The 18700-nt window shown below is 44.5% G+C and overlaps 1 protein-coding gene across 3 annotated transcripts in view; it reads right to left on the bottom strand.

The window, feature by feature from the left end:
• FGFRL1 (fibroblast growth factor receptor like 1) overlaps positions 1-18700 on the bottom strand; it is a 172401-nt gene that overhangs the window by 9355 nt on the left and 144346 nt on the right. For all 3 annotated transcript variants that reach the window (XM_048048078.2, XM_013178092.3, XM_048048073.2), the window contains exons 4-5: positions 7829-7909; positions 2308-2592 (exon numbers count right to left, since the gene is read on the bottom strand). In XM_048048078.2, coding sequence (XP_047904035.1) covers positions 2308-2592; positions 7829-7909 — 366 coding nt within the window. The remainder of the gene's footprint in view (positions 1-2307; positions 2593-7828; positions 7910-18700) is intronic.

Raw genomic sequence — 18700 nt, 5'->3', positions numbered from 1 at the left:
CAAACTGTACTGGCAGTCATCCGATGCCATGTCATCCTCATCTATCTGCTTTTATTATTCCTTTCTTCAGCCTAACGGTCCATGTACTCATTGTGGAGTAACTTATTTGTGGAGTAATAGGCCACAGTCATTTCTTTTCTAGCCAATAATAAAATCTTTCATTTCTCACACAAATTTTGCCTCAAGTCTCAGTTGATGAAGGAAACAAGATGGTAGGAAAGGAAATCAAACACAAGGGTTCACAAGACCATGCTTTCCAGCATGATTGTAAGTCTTAGGTTGTGTCAACTCCACATAAATCCAAAAGAAAAATACATCCCTCATCCTGAGGAATGTTAGGATCTGTTTTAGTGCTAACATCAGAGAAACCAGTCAGTTTCCAGGCAAGGAGGTACTGCAAACCTCTGTCCTAGGCACAGAGAGAAATTATGGTATCACGGTGGGTGGTAACTGCTGGCAATCATCAACTACTTTTGACGGCAAACACTGTTGGACTGAGCATGTAACACAACAGCTCCCACCAGCACAGACAAGAGGAAGGAACAATGGCCCCTCTTTCAAAAACTCAGGGTACTGTCAACAGTGAGGGCTCTAAAGATGTGCTTGGGGGAAACAAAAAATACCAGCATGGTCTCTACAGGCTGTGCCTAGGGACTACAAGCAGGAATCACAGCTGGGGAGACTGAGACTCTGATAAGTGGGACAGGCTGAGGAGTGGAGGCTGAAGGAGAAAAGAAAAAAAAAAAAAAGGGAATGGAATAAAACCTGAAATGCTCCACGGAATGATGTTAAAAATAGAAAGATGTCTGAAAACTGCTTAATGCCCTTATCTGCCTGACTCTGGTTCCAGCTTTGGTTACTGTTTTCACTCCTAGCCAGCAAAAGCTAATGAAAACAAAGGTTACATACATCTTTAAGTTGATAAAAACCAAGATAAACAAGGACACAGAAAGGGGTTTGTTCCTGGTGCTGTCTGGTTTTGATGAAGTGAAAATGCCACAGCTGCCATTAGGATGGGGCTTGATTCATTTCCCTGTCTCTGCTCCTGGTTTTAGTGTAAACACATGTTTTTACTGTCTCCACACAGCTGCATCTTTATCAAATCCAGATGTCCAGCAGGTTTGTGCCTTCAGAGCCCAACAGAGCTCCCCACATGTGCTTTTAATTCCTGTTATTCTAGAGAAGGGACTTATCAGAGAGCAGATCTTTACCTTTAAGAATAGTCTTTCACCCTGGGATAAACTTTCTCATGCTAAAACTCATGCACAGACAGACAAACAACATGCTTTCCATGTGGCTGGAAATAGCCCTCCACACTCCTTCTGGAGGATTAATGAGGGATATTTAATCTTCCCCCACTCAGCTCATCTTCTCCTTTTTCTTGAGCTGGCTGTTCCATAATCATTTCCATGGCAACTTATGATGATGTCACAGACAAAGCATGATGATTTAAGAATAAGAGTTCTTCTTTGGAAGACTTTGGTAGGCTTTGAGTATAATTATCTTCAGTAATAATAGGAGAAACAGGAAATTAGGGACCAAAACTCAGAATAGTTAGACAGTAAGAAGAGCAATTTACTCTACCTCACCACAAAGCAGGGTAATCCTGCAGAGCTTATCTTCTAAGGACTGAATCCAAAGATACATACAGGACTGTAGTGGGATTTTAAACTCTTTTTAGTATCTCATTTGAACCCACCTGAACTATCAGATGTCTAAATGCTTTTAAAAACCTGGCCCTAAAGCCTTGCTTGGCTAATCGACCTAGTCATAAGATTTATGCTAATTCTCTTCAGAGACTTCTCTAATGAAGTGGGCCTCTTATTACAGATACCTAGCCTAATATTTCAGTTATTGGTTTCACCCTGCTACCACTCTGAGAAAGTAGCCTGGGCCATCCTAAATGTGCCTTCCTCTCTAAATGTACCTTTCCTCTGTGGCTCTCTATGAAGGGCCTTCTCAGTAAGTTCTCATTTTGTCCTTAAATTGACTCTGTCAGCTGTAGGGGATTGAACCGGGGAATTGGGAATTTTGGCCGTGTGGATATCCTTAACAATGACAGTTAACCAAGTGTTTCTTTTAATTTCAGACTTCTAAATAGTGTTATTAATATTCTGTCTTGCTCAGGTATTACGTTTATTCTAGAGCTTCAAAAAAGATTTCACTGTTGATTTCTGCTGATATTTCTAACACTTCCCCATGTCTGCATCCAGCTGTCAGCACTGCATCCTCACAACCACACTCTTTACTCAGCCAGACCCTTTCCAAAAGCTCCCTCCCCACCTTTGCACCCCAGGCTGTACTTACGGATTACTTCAACTTTGTATGTTGCATTGATTTCTCCAACTTTGTTAAACACTCGGCAGGTGTATTTCCCACTATCTTCTGGCTTCAGGTTCTTCAGGTTCAGCGTCCACTTCTTCTTCTTGTTCTCCCCAATCTCCTGGGGCGTGAGGGGCTTATTGTCCTTCAGCCACGTGATGTCAGGCCGTGGGTTCCCGCTGGCCACGCACTTCAGGCGGATGGAGCTGCCAACGGGACGGGCGATCACTCTCCGTCTCATCTTGGCAGGCTGCGTGAACCTGGGCTGGGCTGCAAAAGGCAAGGACAATAGACTGTGGTGAGCAAAGGACGTATAAAGGAGAATACTTGTATCAGGTGCTATGGCCAAATTTGCTTGAGAAGCACTTGGCAGCACCATACATGCCAGTGTGTCACCGTACCTCATATTCTAGCTCAAACCAAGTTACTTAGCACCCTCCAGTCAGATGCAGTTGAATGTCTAGTGGACTGCAAGGAGCACCACGTTAGCCTTCTGCATAGTACAACCCTGGAATTCCTCCGTGTCCATAAGGCAACTGAGTGAGTCACATCTCACAAAATAATACCAAAATCACGCTAGTGCAGCTGAAGGCAAAACGCAGCCCCATAATCACATTGTAATTGTTACCATATTCCATGCCACAAATGCAAGCCCTTAGCCAAGACCAAAGGAGAAAACTCAGATTCCTGTTGGGCTGACCATTGTCTCAATCTTTTGCTTGTCACTTGAAGCTTCATTTTCTGAAGATGTGTTTTGCTCTTAAGTTCTCACTGGCTTTAATGGAACTTGAGAAGGGTGAACATCTATTCAAAATGTAACAAAGTCTTAGAAGTGGGCCAGACTTTTAAACTTTGATCTGAACTAAAATGTATGAGATTCACTACAACATTAATTTATGAAGCATTCATGTTGAAAAGCACAAAGAAATAAGTAAACAAATGGAAAGATCCAATAAAACAAAACTTGAGTTTGTTATTGGAAGATACCCCCACGCCTGTCCATCCTCAAAACTGAGAAAATGAAGTTGCTGGTAGAGAAAATCATGTGTTAAGATAAAGTTACCTTCATTTAGCAAGGAAAACACAAATATTTCTAGCAGCAGTCACATGAACACTAGAAAAATATGAGGTCCCCATTTGGCAAAAGCTAAAAAAAGTCAAAAGTTTTACTCCCAACTGCACCTAACTTTAATTCAGATTATGTAAGAATTCCAGGGAGAAAAGAGGTGACATCTTTACACCCTGGTAGTGTTAGTAATATTGGAGAAGATCTTCCTATAAAGTCGTGAGTTGGTCTAACTAATCAATAGAAAGAAAATGTTCTTTACAGAAGGTTTTAAGACAGTTAAAACAATAGTATATGATTTGTTGCAAGGCAAAAGCTTCTCTAATAGTATCACGTACAGAACATTTCAAAAGAATTTACAAACTTCCTGAAGTTACCTTAGTTATGCAATGTCAGTAAAGGGGCACTTCTAACCACAGCCTCCTGCTGAGATTAACACCTCTTCTGAGTGCCACCTGGCACTCTCCCTCTGCTCCCAAAATACTCCTGCCTAATTCACTTCTTTCTTATTTTGACAAAGCCAGTTTCTCCCAAGTCCATTTGGCAGCTCCGTAACAGGTTTCTCTCACTGATTTGAAATCCTGTTTTTTGCTTACTATAATCTTAATTTTCAGCCCCAAAGGGTGGTGACCCCGCATTTTCCTACTCCCTGGTAAATCCTCCCAGATCATTTGCTTGGGAAGTTAAAAAAGTAGCTGACAACTGGACTGCTCTGTGGCACATTGGTTTGGATTATGCCCATCAGCCACTGATATTCACCAACAGCAATTGCAGATCCACAGCCTCAGTCGCACGTGACATACCAAAACAAGCTGGGAAGGTTATGCTTCAGATATCAGGGAAGTTTGCTACAGGACAGGACAGGAGGACTCCCTATCACAGAGCCAGCCCTGCTGCCCAGGGCCAAGCCAGGAGCTCTGGGATGTGCATTATGGTGGAGTTTTGCTTGATTGAAAGAGGCGGTTCTGCAGTTTCCCCCCTCCTCACACCAGAGAATTGCAGCCGTTGCCTTGTGAGGTCTGTGAACATAACCCCTGGTGGTCTCACCCCCCTGCAGCCTTGATCCACGTCCCTCCCTCTTGGAAGAAGACACCCTTTGGCATAGCCCTCTCCAAGTCCCTTTCTGTAGGAGAAGCCATCTGCCTCCACAGCCTTCCCTTGCCCCCTTTGGCTGTCGTTTTGGGTCCCAGCCATTTCATGTTATTTCAAACTCTTGCTCAGAAATGCTTTGCTCTCCGTGCAGAGGCTTTCATGTGTAATCTAATGAACTGGAGCAACTCCGGCACTGCGAGTCCTTGCCATGACAGCTGAGCAGCAAGTGTGACATACTAACCCACTCCACAGGCCGCGGGGCCTACATGGCTGGGTATTCCCTTGAGGATCTGCTGCAGGAGGAGGCCCCTGCCCGGCAAAAACAATCACCCTCCCAGAGAGACGATTAACCCCATCAGGGCTGCACATTATGAGCACTGACGTGCTGTTGTTTAAGTCTGAGCCGAGGGAGATGTGTTGATAGGGGCTGTCAGTGGAGAAACAGAGTGAATGTCTGCAAGGCGCAAAGGAGGGGTTAAGAACCAGCCAGGAAATGGATCTAAATGGTTATTCTCTAATATGGCAATAATTTACTCTGAGACCAGGGACTGCAGGCACAGGTAGGGGTAGATCCCTGCAGGATAGGACGCCTGGCCTGGGATTAACATACTAAAGAGCTGGTTGGAATAGGATAGTCCCTTATGTAGTCCATGTGGAGCAAAGAGTCAAGTGAGTGACTCTAAGCTGAGGCCTTCCCTTCCCTCTTCCCTGCTTCCACAGCAATATTTCAGAAGGACATTGTCTCCCTTCTCAGTAATAGCACTCCAAAACAGAAACTCTATATTTTCTCCCCCTATAACATTTCTGTTTTTTTTTTCTCCCACCATCACTCCCATGAATCTGAAGCTTTGCATTCACCCCTCATACAATGTTGCCCACATACACACCAAGCTACAGGTAAAGCTAAACTCCTTGGGCTCTTTCTGTCTTTCTTCTTCTGTTTAGAGAAGGTTAAGCGATTATGTGTTCTCAAAAGCTACTCCAGGCTGTGTGCAATACGCTGAAACCAGATCCCATTTACACAGTCCTGAATGTTTCCTTGACAAAAGCCTGAATTGGACAAGTTTAAAAAGGCCAGTTAACAAAAAAGGAGAATGAGACACACACACATACACAAGAGAAAAATAGACCCAGCAAGCACAAAGGAGAAAGAGGGAGAAGCAGCACTGTGAGGGAGACAGAAAAAGTCTCCTTTGAGTTGGTGCTAGTAAATGTCTGTCCCCAAATCTGTGCCATTTACAGAAGTTTTGCTTGTTGGAGTGCCAGAGAAGGCCATTACAAAGTGCCTCTGTGTTATTTATACTTCAGTTTCTTGTTCTCCACATCACTTGGTGTTTGCTTCATAAACATGAACTACACATTTGTACAGTATAAATTATGCCACACGCAAGAGCAAGGGAAAACACAAGTGGATGGGGACAAAGCCACAGTGTTGTGTATGGGTTTCTTGCTGAAATCTGTTTACCATGAAGGTTCAAGCTAATGAGAACGAAATGAAGCAGAAGGTTGTCAGCACAAAGACCTGGGAAAGAGTTCAGCATTCTCCTCTCCCTAGATGACACCTTGAGGTGCACGGATTAGTCCCAGAGGCTCCTGTCAGATATCACTCATACAAATTTAAGTGGTTAACTAAAACATGTAGTCTGCTGTGATCCGTCGTGATTACCACCACATAGTGATGGTCAATACCACTTCAGGCTTTCATGATACTTACACAAAAAAAATCCATGGTATTATTAAGTACTGAAATACTTTCAAATCTTTTGAATAAGAGCTCGATCTTTCATGGAATGGGTGTATCTATCTTTCCCTGCTCTTGCGGGGAAGGTCCTTTCCCTGGCAATTTCATTCCATGATGGCAGCTGGCAAGCAGAGTGGGACTATCACCATGCTTCTCCTCTCCCACTTCTCTAGGGCCCAGGACTCTGCAAACACAAACTGCTCTGTCACCCATTGTCTTTCTGAGACCCCCAGACACACACTGAACCCCCCTCATGACAGCACTTTAAAAACCTGGGCCAGGACAGCACAGGGCACAACACCATCTCCTATGAGGACATGCTTGTCTATGAATTCTAGTAATATGTACATCTTTTATTGCAGTATCACTGTGGTATTGATCTGTCATCCACCAGCTCTCCTAGCAGCACATCTACCATGACTTTCAGTATCTACTCTTATTTCCACCAGGATAATGAAGGGTAGAGAGATGGCAACTTTTCTTGCTAGCTAATGAATCCCTCCTGAGGCACTCCTGACCTGGAGTTTACCTGAGACACGCTTTCTTTAGCTCTAAAATGTTATTATCCTTTTCCAGAATGAGTGGAGGTTACCCTCCTCTCTCAGAGCAAACTCAGGCTCAGACGAATCTGTAATTCAAGGCTATTATGGCACTGCCTCCTTTAGCTTTGGACTAGACTACGCTGCAGCACACCACGTCCTTTGTTTGCCAACTCCTGAAGGAAACTGGCCTCAGTTCAAATGGTGGGGACTCATCTGGTGACAACTTGACAGGTTCCACCCCTACCATTGCTGTGAGGTTACTCACTTGCCACGAACGTGGGAGAAAGCCATCTCTATGTCATAAAATTCAAAGGAGGGATAAACTGCGGGAGCAAAATGGAAATGCTATGCTTCATCCCTTGGGGTCATAAACTCACATCACACTCCTGTCAGTAATGGCCAAAAGCTGTTTGGCATCAGTCTGATAACTTATTGTCCTTCAAGGAGTGCTTGGACCGAACTTTGGATCTGTGAGTCTTGCAGTGATTCACAACCTGTTCCAAGAGAGATTTTAGCAGCTCCCCAAAGCTCTGCAACAGCATCAAAATCCTATGCTTGAACAGTCCGGGATTTTGAGAAGTTCATGCAGGTGTCTAAAAGAGGGTATTTTTCAAAAATACTCAGCTTTGGCCTAATGCTAATTCTGATGAAGTGAAGTCAGACCTCCCATTTGCCCTCAGTGGGAGCGGTGTTATGCTGGCACTGAAGACTTTTGGAAATATTGCTGTAAAAGTCAATATACCTTTTATAGAGAGTCTATGAAAGCTGTAATAGCTGCACATGCAAAGGAAAGTCACTGCCCAGAAAAACAAATTCAAGGGAGAACCATGCTGGGGTATAAGGCAGGGGGCTCTAGAGCAGATGATGGGCTGTATTTCGCAGAAGGACGCTTGGATGGGATCCATTCACACCAACATTCAGCTGAGACTCTGTTTATTATTTGAGCATCCGTAAGGAGAACTCATTCCAATTGCTCTGCCTTTTCCTTTCCTTCTGCAACTGAGAAATGTGCTGGCTGAACAGCACTGAAGCAGGAAACAAGGTAAAATATACACTGCTCCTTACCCCATTGCTTCCCAGAATGATCTTCATATTCTCCATTCGAACCTTCAGGTACCTGGCTGTTCTTTCCTGAGCTGGTGTCATCTGCAAAGGAAAGGAAAACGATGTTAGGAAGGTCTCCAGCAGCGCAGCAGTGTGCTAACAGGAGTTTGCATTTCCTCTTGGAGGCACCACGCAGCTGAAAGGCACTCAACATACATTTGGCATTCGCGTCCTGGCACTTACAGCATGGCCAGTTTAATGAACAATTTAGTTGCTGCTTTACAAGCTTTTCGGCAGGCTACCAAAGCAATGGGAGATTAATCAATGTTTCCATTAATAGCTGACAAAAGCCTCTTTGTTTATGTTTACAGGTTGCTGTTCCCTAGGAGGAGCTGATCCGTTGTACCTTCTATGCAAATAATGGTATAAATCAAAATTACAGCTAATTAAACCTGGGAGGTGGGGAAGACTGATGCGATCAGTCACACAGAGCACAAGACATGGAATTAGGGCCAATAATTTGCGTTTCAGCTTCCCTACAAAATCCAGAGAGCAAGCAGGTCTGCTGGGGGTCAAATGAGCCCTCAAGGGACACTGAATGCAAAGCTATGGCAGGACAAAGTGATATGGAGTATAAAAGCTTTTTTTTTTTTTTTTTAAATTTAATTAAGGCCACCCATCCACCTTTATCAATGACACATCTCTGTGTCCCTAATCACTCTAGTTATCTATACTACAATCATGGAGCAGCATCAAAGTTTCCATTCTGTGCCCCATACCACTAGCAGAAGTAGACATCACCAAAAGGTAGACATCGCCATCAAAAGGTGATGTCTACCTTCATCAGCCCCCTCTGCAGCAGCCCCCACATCCAATTTCAGCTGTGCTTTGACCACCTAAAAGGTCTCCACAAGGGCTGAGGGAGCAGGAGAGTGCCCCGAGCCTCTTTCTGCAACCCCGGGTGGTGCTGGTGCTGATGGTTTCACACCTCCACAGCACCAGAATGAGGACGAGAAGCCTTTTCCTCCTCCAAAACAGCCCCACCTTTACTGTACAAGTGCTCGGCTCTCCTAGGAATGCCACACGCCAGGAGGGAAGCCCACCTGAGGGACACCTGGCAGCTACGGCTCATGGCACAGCAAAACGTGGCCCTAACGAGGCTGCTCCTGCGCACTGCAGGCCGAGGTGGGCAGCCCCACAGCGAGGTGAAGTCCTTCGTTGAGAGCTGCCAGCTCCTAAAGTGCATCGAAGTTCCTGAATTGTGTGAGATGAAGCCAGGCCTAAACTCTTATTTCAGCCCTGTGAGAGCAGCTTGATTTTCAGAAAGAGGTCAGGTGAAGGCAGGGAACAAGTCTACCTCGGTAAGGAACTACGCGAGGGTGTAAAACCCATCACGAGAAGCAGAAATACCTGAACTAAGTAATGAATCCTTCCAAACGCTCAGCTCCTAAAACCAGTAAGAAAAAAGGTTTCGAGCAAATGAGAGGAACAAGCTCTGTGTTTGTTTTCGTTTTTGTGGTTTTTTTAATTATTTTTTTGTCTCTGTGTGTGTGAAAAATGTGCAAATAGTAGAGCTTTTCATTTGCTTTAGACGACGGGTTGTGCTTAAATAGAGTTTAGTGTGTAAAATTCTGTGCAGGCTTTGTGAGGGAAGACCATGGATTTAACCTCATCCTCACCCCAGTTTCCACTACTTTGGAAAATCATCCCGTCCCTTCAATGTGGGGCATTTTGTGCCGCCACATGCTCCACTCTCGTTTGCTGCTGTCTCTTAAGCAGAGAGGCTGCAATGCCATCTGGGTTTGTCCCCCCTCACCCCTGGCAGATTTTTCCCTTCTCCTTGCAGCGACTTCGGCGCAGTTCCCCCGGAGGTATGTGCAGCTGTCATTTCGAGGGGGAAAGCAAGCTTTCAGGGCAGCAGCACGCCGTGCCCTTGCTCCGGCAGCTCCCCCTGGCCGACCAGCCCTTCCCACCTCCCTCGCCCTGTGTCTGTCACTGGAAGCCCGGAGGATTTCCCAGGCCAGTTCCCAGCCCGAGTCTCAGGGCAGCAGGGTGAAAGGCAGCCAGGCTCAGCACACAGCACCGCCTGCACAGCGCCGCGAGGGCAAACGCACCGTGCAGGCTGCGCCGGGGCTGGCCCGCAGCCCGACTGACGGAGGAGGCTCGTAACCCACGTGCTGCGTTCTGCAAATATAATTTTACAGCCTTGGCAAACCAAACGGAGGGAATACAAATATACCCATTATATATGATGGCTTGCATATGACAGATCATCTCCTTTAAGTCAAAATACTGAGTTGATTACCTTCTGGTGCTTGTACAACTTTTCACTTAAACATTGGTAGGGCTACAAACGAAATCCTGGATGCCCTCTGACAGAGAACTTAGCAAATCCCTCAGCACAATTAGAAAAATGCATTGGGTAATGGAGAAGAAAGGAAAACTGTGGTTGGAGATGTAGGATTCCTGCCCATTGTTAAGCTGCCGAATATCTTAAAAGCGGCTAAGACGTTTAAGTGGTGATGTTCTGTCAATTATATCTTAATCCTACCCAGGGTGATGTACAAAGAGCGGTGTAGCCTCCCTTGCCTCCTGCCTCATGTTACAGTATGTCAGCCCATGTGTGCTCCTCCTGCCTGTACACAAGGACTGACTGGCATCCCCAACACCTCTTGACACGCTGCCAAGCTTTTGATGTGAGTAAAATTGCTCTGATTCTTTTTGATCCTTTGAAGATGCCTCTTTGGTTGTTATCCTGCCAAATCCCAAACCTGCGGAGTAACCTACCAAACCCAGAGAAAATCATTTTGGAGGAAGAGATCAGGATAGCTAATGCCACTGTGCTGAGCCTATGAAATAAATAATTTGGCAGCGGAGCAAGATTTAAATAAGTAACTGCACGCATTTAGGCATGTTGTTTTAGATCCACTGGAACCAGTTTCATGTTTGTTAGGAATGTGGTAACGCTAACAACAAAACACAGCAGAAGTCTCGGGGAGGGGTGGTGGAAATGTTGTAAACATGGAAACTGGTGTAGAGCAAAACTACTGCTTCCCATACCCAGAGGCGTGCACTGGGTGAGGGGATGCTGCAGATGTCTCTGTTCCAGCTGCAAGATGCAGCGAGCTGGGCTCCTACCTTGAGAAAAGAAATCCCCAAACTGGATGCAACTCAGCACAGCTCATCTGAGGGACGATTCCCTGAAGCACAGGAATCTCAGGCCAAGCTTAAAAGTGTGAGTGAGCCAGGAGAACGGCCAGTAACATAACAATAAAGCATTAACCTGGGATGTGAGTGACTCAGGGTCAAGTCCCTCTTCTGCTGCATTCAGAGGGATTTGAACCTCCTCCCTTGCACCTTGGGTGAGTGTTTTAAGTTCTGAACTATAGTAGCAGAGAGCCAAAAAAAGAGCTTATTGTTATATAAAATGGAACAGCACAGCAGGATATAGGTATCCCAGGAACACCCTTAGGATGGAAGAACCCCATTTAATTCAGATATCACCAACATTTGACTTCTACCTGCTACGACCACGTTGAAAGTTATACTGTGGCTGCACGGGAAGCATCTGTCAAAATTTCATGAAAGTTCAGAGGTGTCTGGTCCGGCCCTAACCTGAAGCAAGCTGAAGCAAGCTCTGAATTATACCAATGAGGAAGAGCAACAAGGTCTGAAAGATCTGGTTAATACCGCCTGATCTGAAGGCCTGCTGCTTGTATTTCACCCCAGCCTTTGCAAACGCAACTGGCCTGGCAATATTCTTCTTAGACAGAGAGTGCACCTGAGAAAATGAGCCACATTCAGCTATGTATGAGCGGCATATAAAACGATGAGTTTGTAGCAGAAATCACAGGAGTCTTAGCTATATTCAAAAATGACCTAATAAGCCGATTGCTTACTCATTCTCTTGTCACCTCCCACTGAGGCAGCCGGGTCAGGGTGATAAGTACATACAAAAAAAATCAGCCTGCAGCCAAAGGGCAGCAGGGACCAGCTATGCAGCACTGCCAGCTTTGCTGCCAGCAAATTACCGCAAGAGGCAGTGCTAAGGAGGATGAGCTGCTGAAGTTTCCTACGAGCTCCCTTTTCTGTGACCTATATTGGAAGGTCATCCTGTGCTGGACTTCTTGGACACTATCACAAGCTTAGGAGAGCAGCCAGTTGGAAGACGAAGTGGAAAACCTGCCTTGAAAAATAATCACTGACTAATTTTATGTCACGAGTATCTGGGGGTAGGAAAACACACCCTGTGTACATGATTTAGGTGTCCTCACCATACAGCTTGGTTCCGTGGTGTTACAAAGCACGCTGGTTGGTCAAAAACCCTGAAGTGGAAGACTCCCATATGATGTCAGGTGATAGACTCGGGGACATGGGACAAACCTATGTAACCCCTCTCCCCTCTGTATACCTCCCTGGCCATACGAGATGGGGTCAGGATGGATCCAGAGGCACCAGCTGTTTGTTCAGAAATGCCATCCCGGCAGCGTGACCTGCAGAGAGGCGATCACTGCCCCTCTTTTGCTTCGGGATCTTGTTCCAAGCTGGCTCCTAGGCTGAAATCCCGCAGGTCAGATGTTGGTGTGGGCCTGGGAAGTGTGGGGTGGGGTGAAAGGGGCAGTCACTGGCTTGTTTTTGCCTGAGACCTGACACGTCTGAGCGTACGAGGCCCTGATTATCAGTGCTGACGTCATGGGCCAAATTGCCCTTTCACACCCCAGAAAGTATGATGCTCCACACATATTGCCTGCCATGTGTCCTGTTGGTCAGCTCCTTGTCCCAAAGCAGGCTGGGTTTCTCCAGAAAGAGATTTCAGTCTGTAACTCCATCAATTAACAAAGGGGGTCCGAAGGGACAAGGAGTGCCATATAAACGGGGTATAGTTTCTGTTTATTACCATGGCAGAATCGTTCCATTCCCTATTAAAAGTTAAAACAAATGGAAAATTCTGCATAACAGTCCGACTCTGAGAGAAACTGATGGGAAATATTCACAGACTGTTACCGAGCCAGGATCAAATTTTATTTACCCACAGACTTTCTGTGGAGGCTTCGTGTTTTAGCCAAACGGGCATGACTTGTTTTCGGGCCAATACCAGGTTCTTAGAATCCATCCCCAAGTCAAAACAACGTCCCAGTTTACGAAGCAAAAAATCTAACCATAATGTTTCTCTATGATTCACAAAGTTGCTTTAATTTGTTATAATGCAAGGCCAGTCCCTGCTCTGACTTGATGGGACCAGCTTTGGAGCCTTTGATGTCAGAGGCCTTGAAAGCCCCATTTCACAGATGAGCCAGCTTTGCATAAATAAACAAAGTGACCTCTGAACTGGAGCCTGAGACCTGAGCACACTTCAAAGCACTGGGGGAGGCGATGGGGGGGCAGCGGGGAATGAAGCGATCAGCATGCATCATTAAGGCAGCCCCCCGCTCCACGCTGCTGCCGAACAAGGGGTGTAAATAAAGGGAGGGAGGCAAGCGAGGAGGGAGTGAAATGAGGGGGAAAGTGATGTAATCCAGTCAGGCTTGAACAATTATAATGAGGCCTTCTCCCATGGATGAATGAAAGGGACCTCTCTGAACTCCAGCTTTAAGAGCCAACTCTCGCGCTTGCCCAGATGCATCATATTTGCACATCATACTTGCACCCCGATGTCCTTTGCTGCTGCAGAGGTCCAGTGAGTGGCAAATCTGAAGTTCCTCAGCAGACGTGGGTCTTGGACCTTCCCATGGGCTAAATCAGAATTTGTTCTGCTGACCTTAACCATAAAACTGAGGGGAGGGAATAGGCCAGTAGGTGTTTGGACTTGTTTTCCTGTAGCCCTGATGGTGCAGCAGATAGAAGGCAAACTTACAAGAAAGTAAGTACAATCTGAAAAAGTCAGTCTCTACAGTTTATCTCCGATAAATTCAGGATTTCCTGTAATAATTTCTGGAATTTAAAAGGGAAGCACAAGGGAAAAATCACTCTGTACTTGTTTTAGCAGGTCTTCTGCTATCCCAACTGGTTCAGCCGATGCCCAGATGAATGGTCCATGAGGTATGTATGTAGACAGGCAGTAACAACTTTATCACAGGGTTTGTGGGGATTAAGGCACTTGCTTTCCCCAGATCTCCTTAATGCGGATTAACACTCCAGGTTTCACTTAGAATTTCAGCTGGTATTAACCCCCAGCAGCCAGGGAAATGCATCCCAACCTACTGGCTAGCACATGATTTCCATCTGAAAGCTACTTCTGTCAGCTGCCAGGATTTTATTGCTAGTCTTGTTAGCCTTGTGATATTTGGGGGGGTTCTGAAGGACCTTGATCCAGGCATGTGCTTGAGAATCTCTCTTTATTTTTGTGTTATTGAATAACAGTTCTTATCATTTGTGATTGTAAAGCAGAACTCTACACAAATATACCCTAAAGACTTGGAGGAATGGGAACAAAACACTGATTTTTGAGATCTTATGATATATTCAGCCTGTTTCATGGTTTTCTGAGGCCTGAATTATGTCTTTAGGACTCTTGGGACTGGTGATCCACAGATCAATTCCAAGGCTGATTAGAAATCATGAAAAAGATTAAGATGCAAAGTTTGTATCTTGAGCAATTCTGAATTTCCTCCCATCGCTGAGGTATAATTTAGCAAGCCTTCTCTCTGAACCCTCCTTTATGCCAGAGTCAGATGGGAAAAAACTCAAATGAATTCATCCCACTAATATAAACCTGGTTTAAATCTTAGATGTCATTCTGAATGCTTTTCATAGCTCCTCCAGCAACCCTTGATCTCTTGCTTGCCACTCCTTAACCTGCCTGCTATATTAACAGTGCCGTCCACTGTATTAACAATGCTGATGCCATGGAAAGGCAGGAAATGTGTTTAGAATTTATTTGGAAGGGCACAGTGAAAGCAAAGGGATCAGGAATATTTGGAGGGATGAAAAAAAATCTCCTGAAGAAAACCCCTTTCCTTGGGCCTTGCCAAACAAAACCCCTCAAGATGAAAAAGAAGAAATCCACTCAGAGGAAGACATAGCCAAGGAACACTCTAGTTGTGTTGTTTTTTTTTTTAAACCTAAAAGGTTACTGGCAGAGAATTTGGCTCTGTAACGGGCACTGAAGACTTTACTCCTATTGCCTTTGGTTCCAGTTGGACCAGAAATAACCAGAACTATTGATACTAGAATTTCCTGAGTATTTATATGTGGATGGTTTGTGTTAGTGGCTTTTTTGGTATTTTCAGCTCTGGCTATCTTCATGAAAATTTCTATGTAAAAAATGTTATGGATTTTACTTCGGCCCCAGTACTGAGAGTCTCTCTATAAGCACGATGCTTCGTAAAAGAAACCTTGTCAGCCCACTTGCCTCATAAAACACAAGAGGAGCACCGCAGTCTACAGACTAAAGCCATGGGCAGTGAGTGAAGAAACCCAACTTTTGTCTCTTTCTAGGTCCCACATTTTTAAGCCACAATAATGAGGGCTAGGTCCATCATCCCTCAGTTGTAGATGGCAAAGTTCTACATTTTTGTTTATTGCTGAATCCTGCATCTCAACGCACAAGTGAACAAATATTGGGAGCAAGTGCTTTAAGACCAAAGAAGACATAACTCCCTTCTGCAGAATAAAAGGGTGGACTTGGGGTAGCATAGACATATCACAGCCAATTTATTTTATGGGTTGACACCAATCTAGCTCCAAGAAAACAGCGGTGTGCTGTTCTGCTTCTCTGGACAGTTTTAGCAGCCCATAGAGAATCCAGCACTGCTGTGCAAAAGCTGCTATCAGCACCTGAGCTAACTCTTTTACCACCAATTCCTTCTTCATACAGCAATCCTCTGCTGGGAGTGCGATGTAGACACACTCCTAGTCTGTAATGTTGCAGACCACTAAAGAATGCTGTGGTTTATAGCCTATGCTTGGTTAAAAAACTTTGATTTGGAAAAGGATCACATATTTCCTCAGAGAAGTAAATGTGCAAGGTGGAGTGATAGAACTTCAGAAAACCGGACTATTTAAGGCGTATATAAAGGGATTAATACACAAATAACAAGATATAGAATGAGAGTATTTACATTTCAATGTATGTGAGCTTCTCAAGAGGGCCATCTGTTAGACTGTATCACCCAGAAGAAGCAGAGGTTGTATTACCCTCAATCTTTGGAACATTTCAAATCATAATAGTCTACCTATGGCTGAGAGATTTTACAAAACCATTTGCCAAAGTTGGCTCATCTGATTCCCAAAGCAAACTGTAGCAATTCCTCCACTGTTACTGTTAATATGGTATAACTGTATGGTCAGGATGAATGAAAATACTCAACAGAAAAGGATGATTATGAAAAAGGAGTCCTTGAAGACATCCCCTCTCCTCCCCCCCAAAAAACACAAACCAAAAACAAACCCTCCCTAGTGGCTATATTTATACAGTGGAACTTTGGAGATCTTCCAAGCTCCTGACTCCATGAAGATGAGACCTGGGTGAGATCTGGGCATACCATGCTCATCTTTCTCCTTCTCTGTCCCCATGTCTCCTCTGTATCTGGTCAGGTCTGCACCTATTTTACAGCTACTTCTCCCCCCTCTTCCCCAGCCACTTCCCATAAAGCTGTGGAGGGAGAAGCCTTCCTGAAGTTTGGGTTCTTCCCTTGCTCTTTGTGGTCCATCGTTACCCGTGGAGCTCACAAAGTCATCAGAGACACATTCTCAGCCCTGGAACATCTGCACATAGGGAAGCTCCATCTACTGCTGTAACCACAAAAAGAACCACAAGGAGAGATGGCTGGAGCTGCTCGCTGAACCACTGCAATTCCCCGACCTACCATTATCACAATTACATTACAAAGGCAGTCACAGGCCTTCCGCCATGCCGACTCCTCCAGACCTCCCGCCTGCATCCAGGTCTCCGTTCCACAGGGGGCAAGAAAACAATTCTTCCTTCTCTGTTGTTGTTGTTGAGGTTACTTTTTTTATCAGCAGGCTACATCATACACAGACAGCAGTCCCCAGAGCTCTGCACCACAGGCACCAGTCTGCGGTTACACTCTCCATCTACTGCTGGTGAGGATGAAAAGGCAAAGAGATCAGGGAACAAGACAAGTGGTTAGGCTTCTGCCTTGTCACCAGCATTTTTGGGGCATGAAATAGTAGCACCAAAGACAGCAATTACCAATCTGCTCTTCCAGCCCTTGAACAAACTGAGAATATCTTCCAGTATTTTTTGTTTAATTGTACCACGCATCAAGGATTTCTTAGAAACAGGTTCCCATTATATTAGACATTGCTCACACACAGCACGAAAGACAGTCCCTGTTTAGAGAGTTTTCTGTCTTTTAGAGAGTTTTCTGTCTGGATGGTGCAGGAATGGAGTGGATACCACATGTATTGAGGTTCCTCAAGAAACATCTTTTTCACCATCTACCCATTTTGGCCTGCAAGGCGAATGATGGAGGTCTCTCATCCCTTTATAGAGTTGAGAAGCAAAGTTTCATTTATAACACCAATGAACCAAATATCTGCATTTATAACAATTTTATTCAAATTATTTATAGTAATGAATCATTTCTTACTTATATAACGTTAATAGAAATTGGGTAGTGTCGTATGATTTACGTTGCTACCTACAATTTTTAAATAGCCCCTACTTTAGAAACCTAACTCTAGTGCCCAAGTTAGGAGAGAGAATGAGAAGAAGGTCAGGTTGACATCTACCTCTCCTCCCTGACTGCAAAGGGATGACAGAGGGGGCCTCAGCCACGCACAGTGGGTGCCAAAAGCGAGGTGGTATGAACACTCCACCCAAGAACATAGGCCAAAATTCCATCTTCAACAATCCTAAATTGCTTAGGGTTGGGGGAGGGAGGCATGCCACTGAAAGGACTAATGGAAGGTTAATGATAAGAAGAAGATTACAGCAGAGCCGAGGATAAACTGATAAGACCTGGCTCTCGGCTTTCTATTTTAACCACTACGCAGCTGCTGTTTCTCACATAAAGTTATATCTCTATCACCCCCCTTCCAAGTAGCACTGATCGATGTTCATTATTTCCTTCATTCAGATGTGTAGGAACATCACTGATATGTGTTCAATCTCCCTGAACTTTCATGTGGTCAAAATAGCCAGCTGAAAGAAATTTCCAGAGGGGTCAGAAGGAAAGAGGAGTCAGACATGTCAGTGATTGAGTACCAGAAGTATTTTTGGATGGCATTCATAATCAAACAAAAATAATCAATTGTACAATCCTGACCCTTCCAAACACTGAGTTAATTCCTTAGTGTGGAATTACCCAATCCATCATGATGAACTGGGAATTGCAATACTGGATGTTACAGATAGGAATGTGGATCCAGCTGTTTCTTCAACACCATTACAAAAATTATTTAAACATTCTTTATGGGCTTGCATATTTCATAGTCTTCTGGTAGAAAGTGAAAAATATCTCTTGCAGAACAGAATTAAACATCCTATGTATTACGGCAATTATCTAATGAAGCAAAGTCTCAGAGAGAACTGCTGCATAACATCTTTAATGGGAAAAGTGAGTTCCCTGTCAGTCTGCTTGAGGCAGAAACTCACACCTCATTGAGATCCATGAACAGCATATTATGTTTTAACTTTGATTTCAATAATCGTACCTCTATAGGGTAAAAGTGCTATGAAATCAATGGAAGATGACAGTTTTCAATCAGATTTTAAAGAACACATAAACATTGGAGTGTCTAAGATGTTAGTTTGATTCAGTAAGGCACAAAATGGTGTTAAGAAATCCTTTGTCTCAGATTTCAGAAGTAAAGAGAACTCCAATTTCAGAAAACAGTCCGCAGGTGTAATAAACAGGATTTCAAAAATGATGTCATTGCAACCATCAGCAGCCACAAATCTATGACAATATACTCAAATGTCTTGAT

The sequence above is a fragment of the Anser cygnoides genome, chromosome 4 (assembly GCF_040182565.1).
Source record: "Anser cygnoides isolate HZ-2024a breed goose chromosome 4, Taihu_goose_T2T_genome, whole genome shotgun sequence".
Classification (NCBI taxonomy): domain Eukaryota; kingdom Metazoa; phylum Chordata; class Aves; order Anseriformes; family Anatidae; genus Anser; species Anser cygnoides.
Note: the sequence above shows the minus strand (reverse complement) of the source record. Positions and strands in the feature narration are given on the sequence as shown.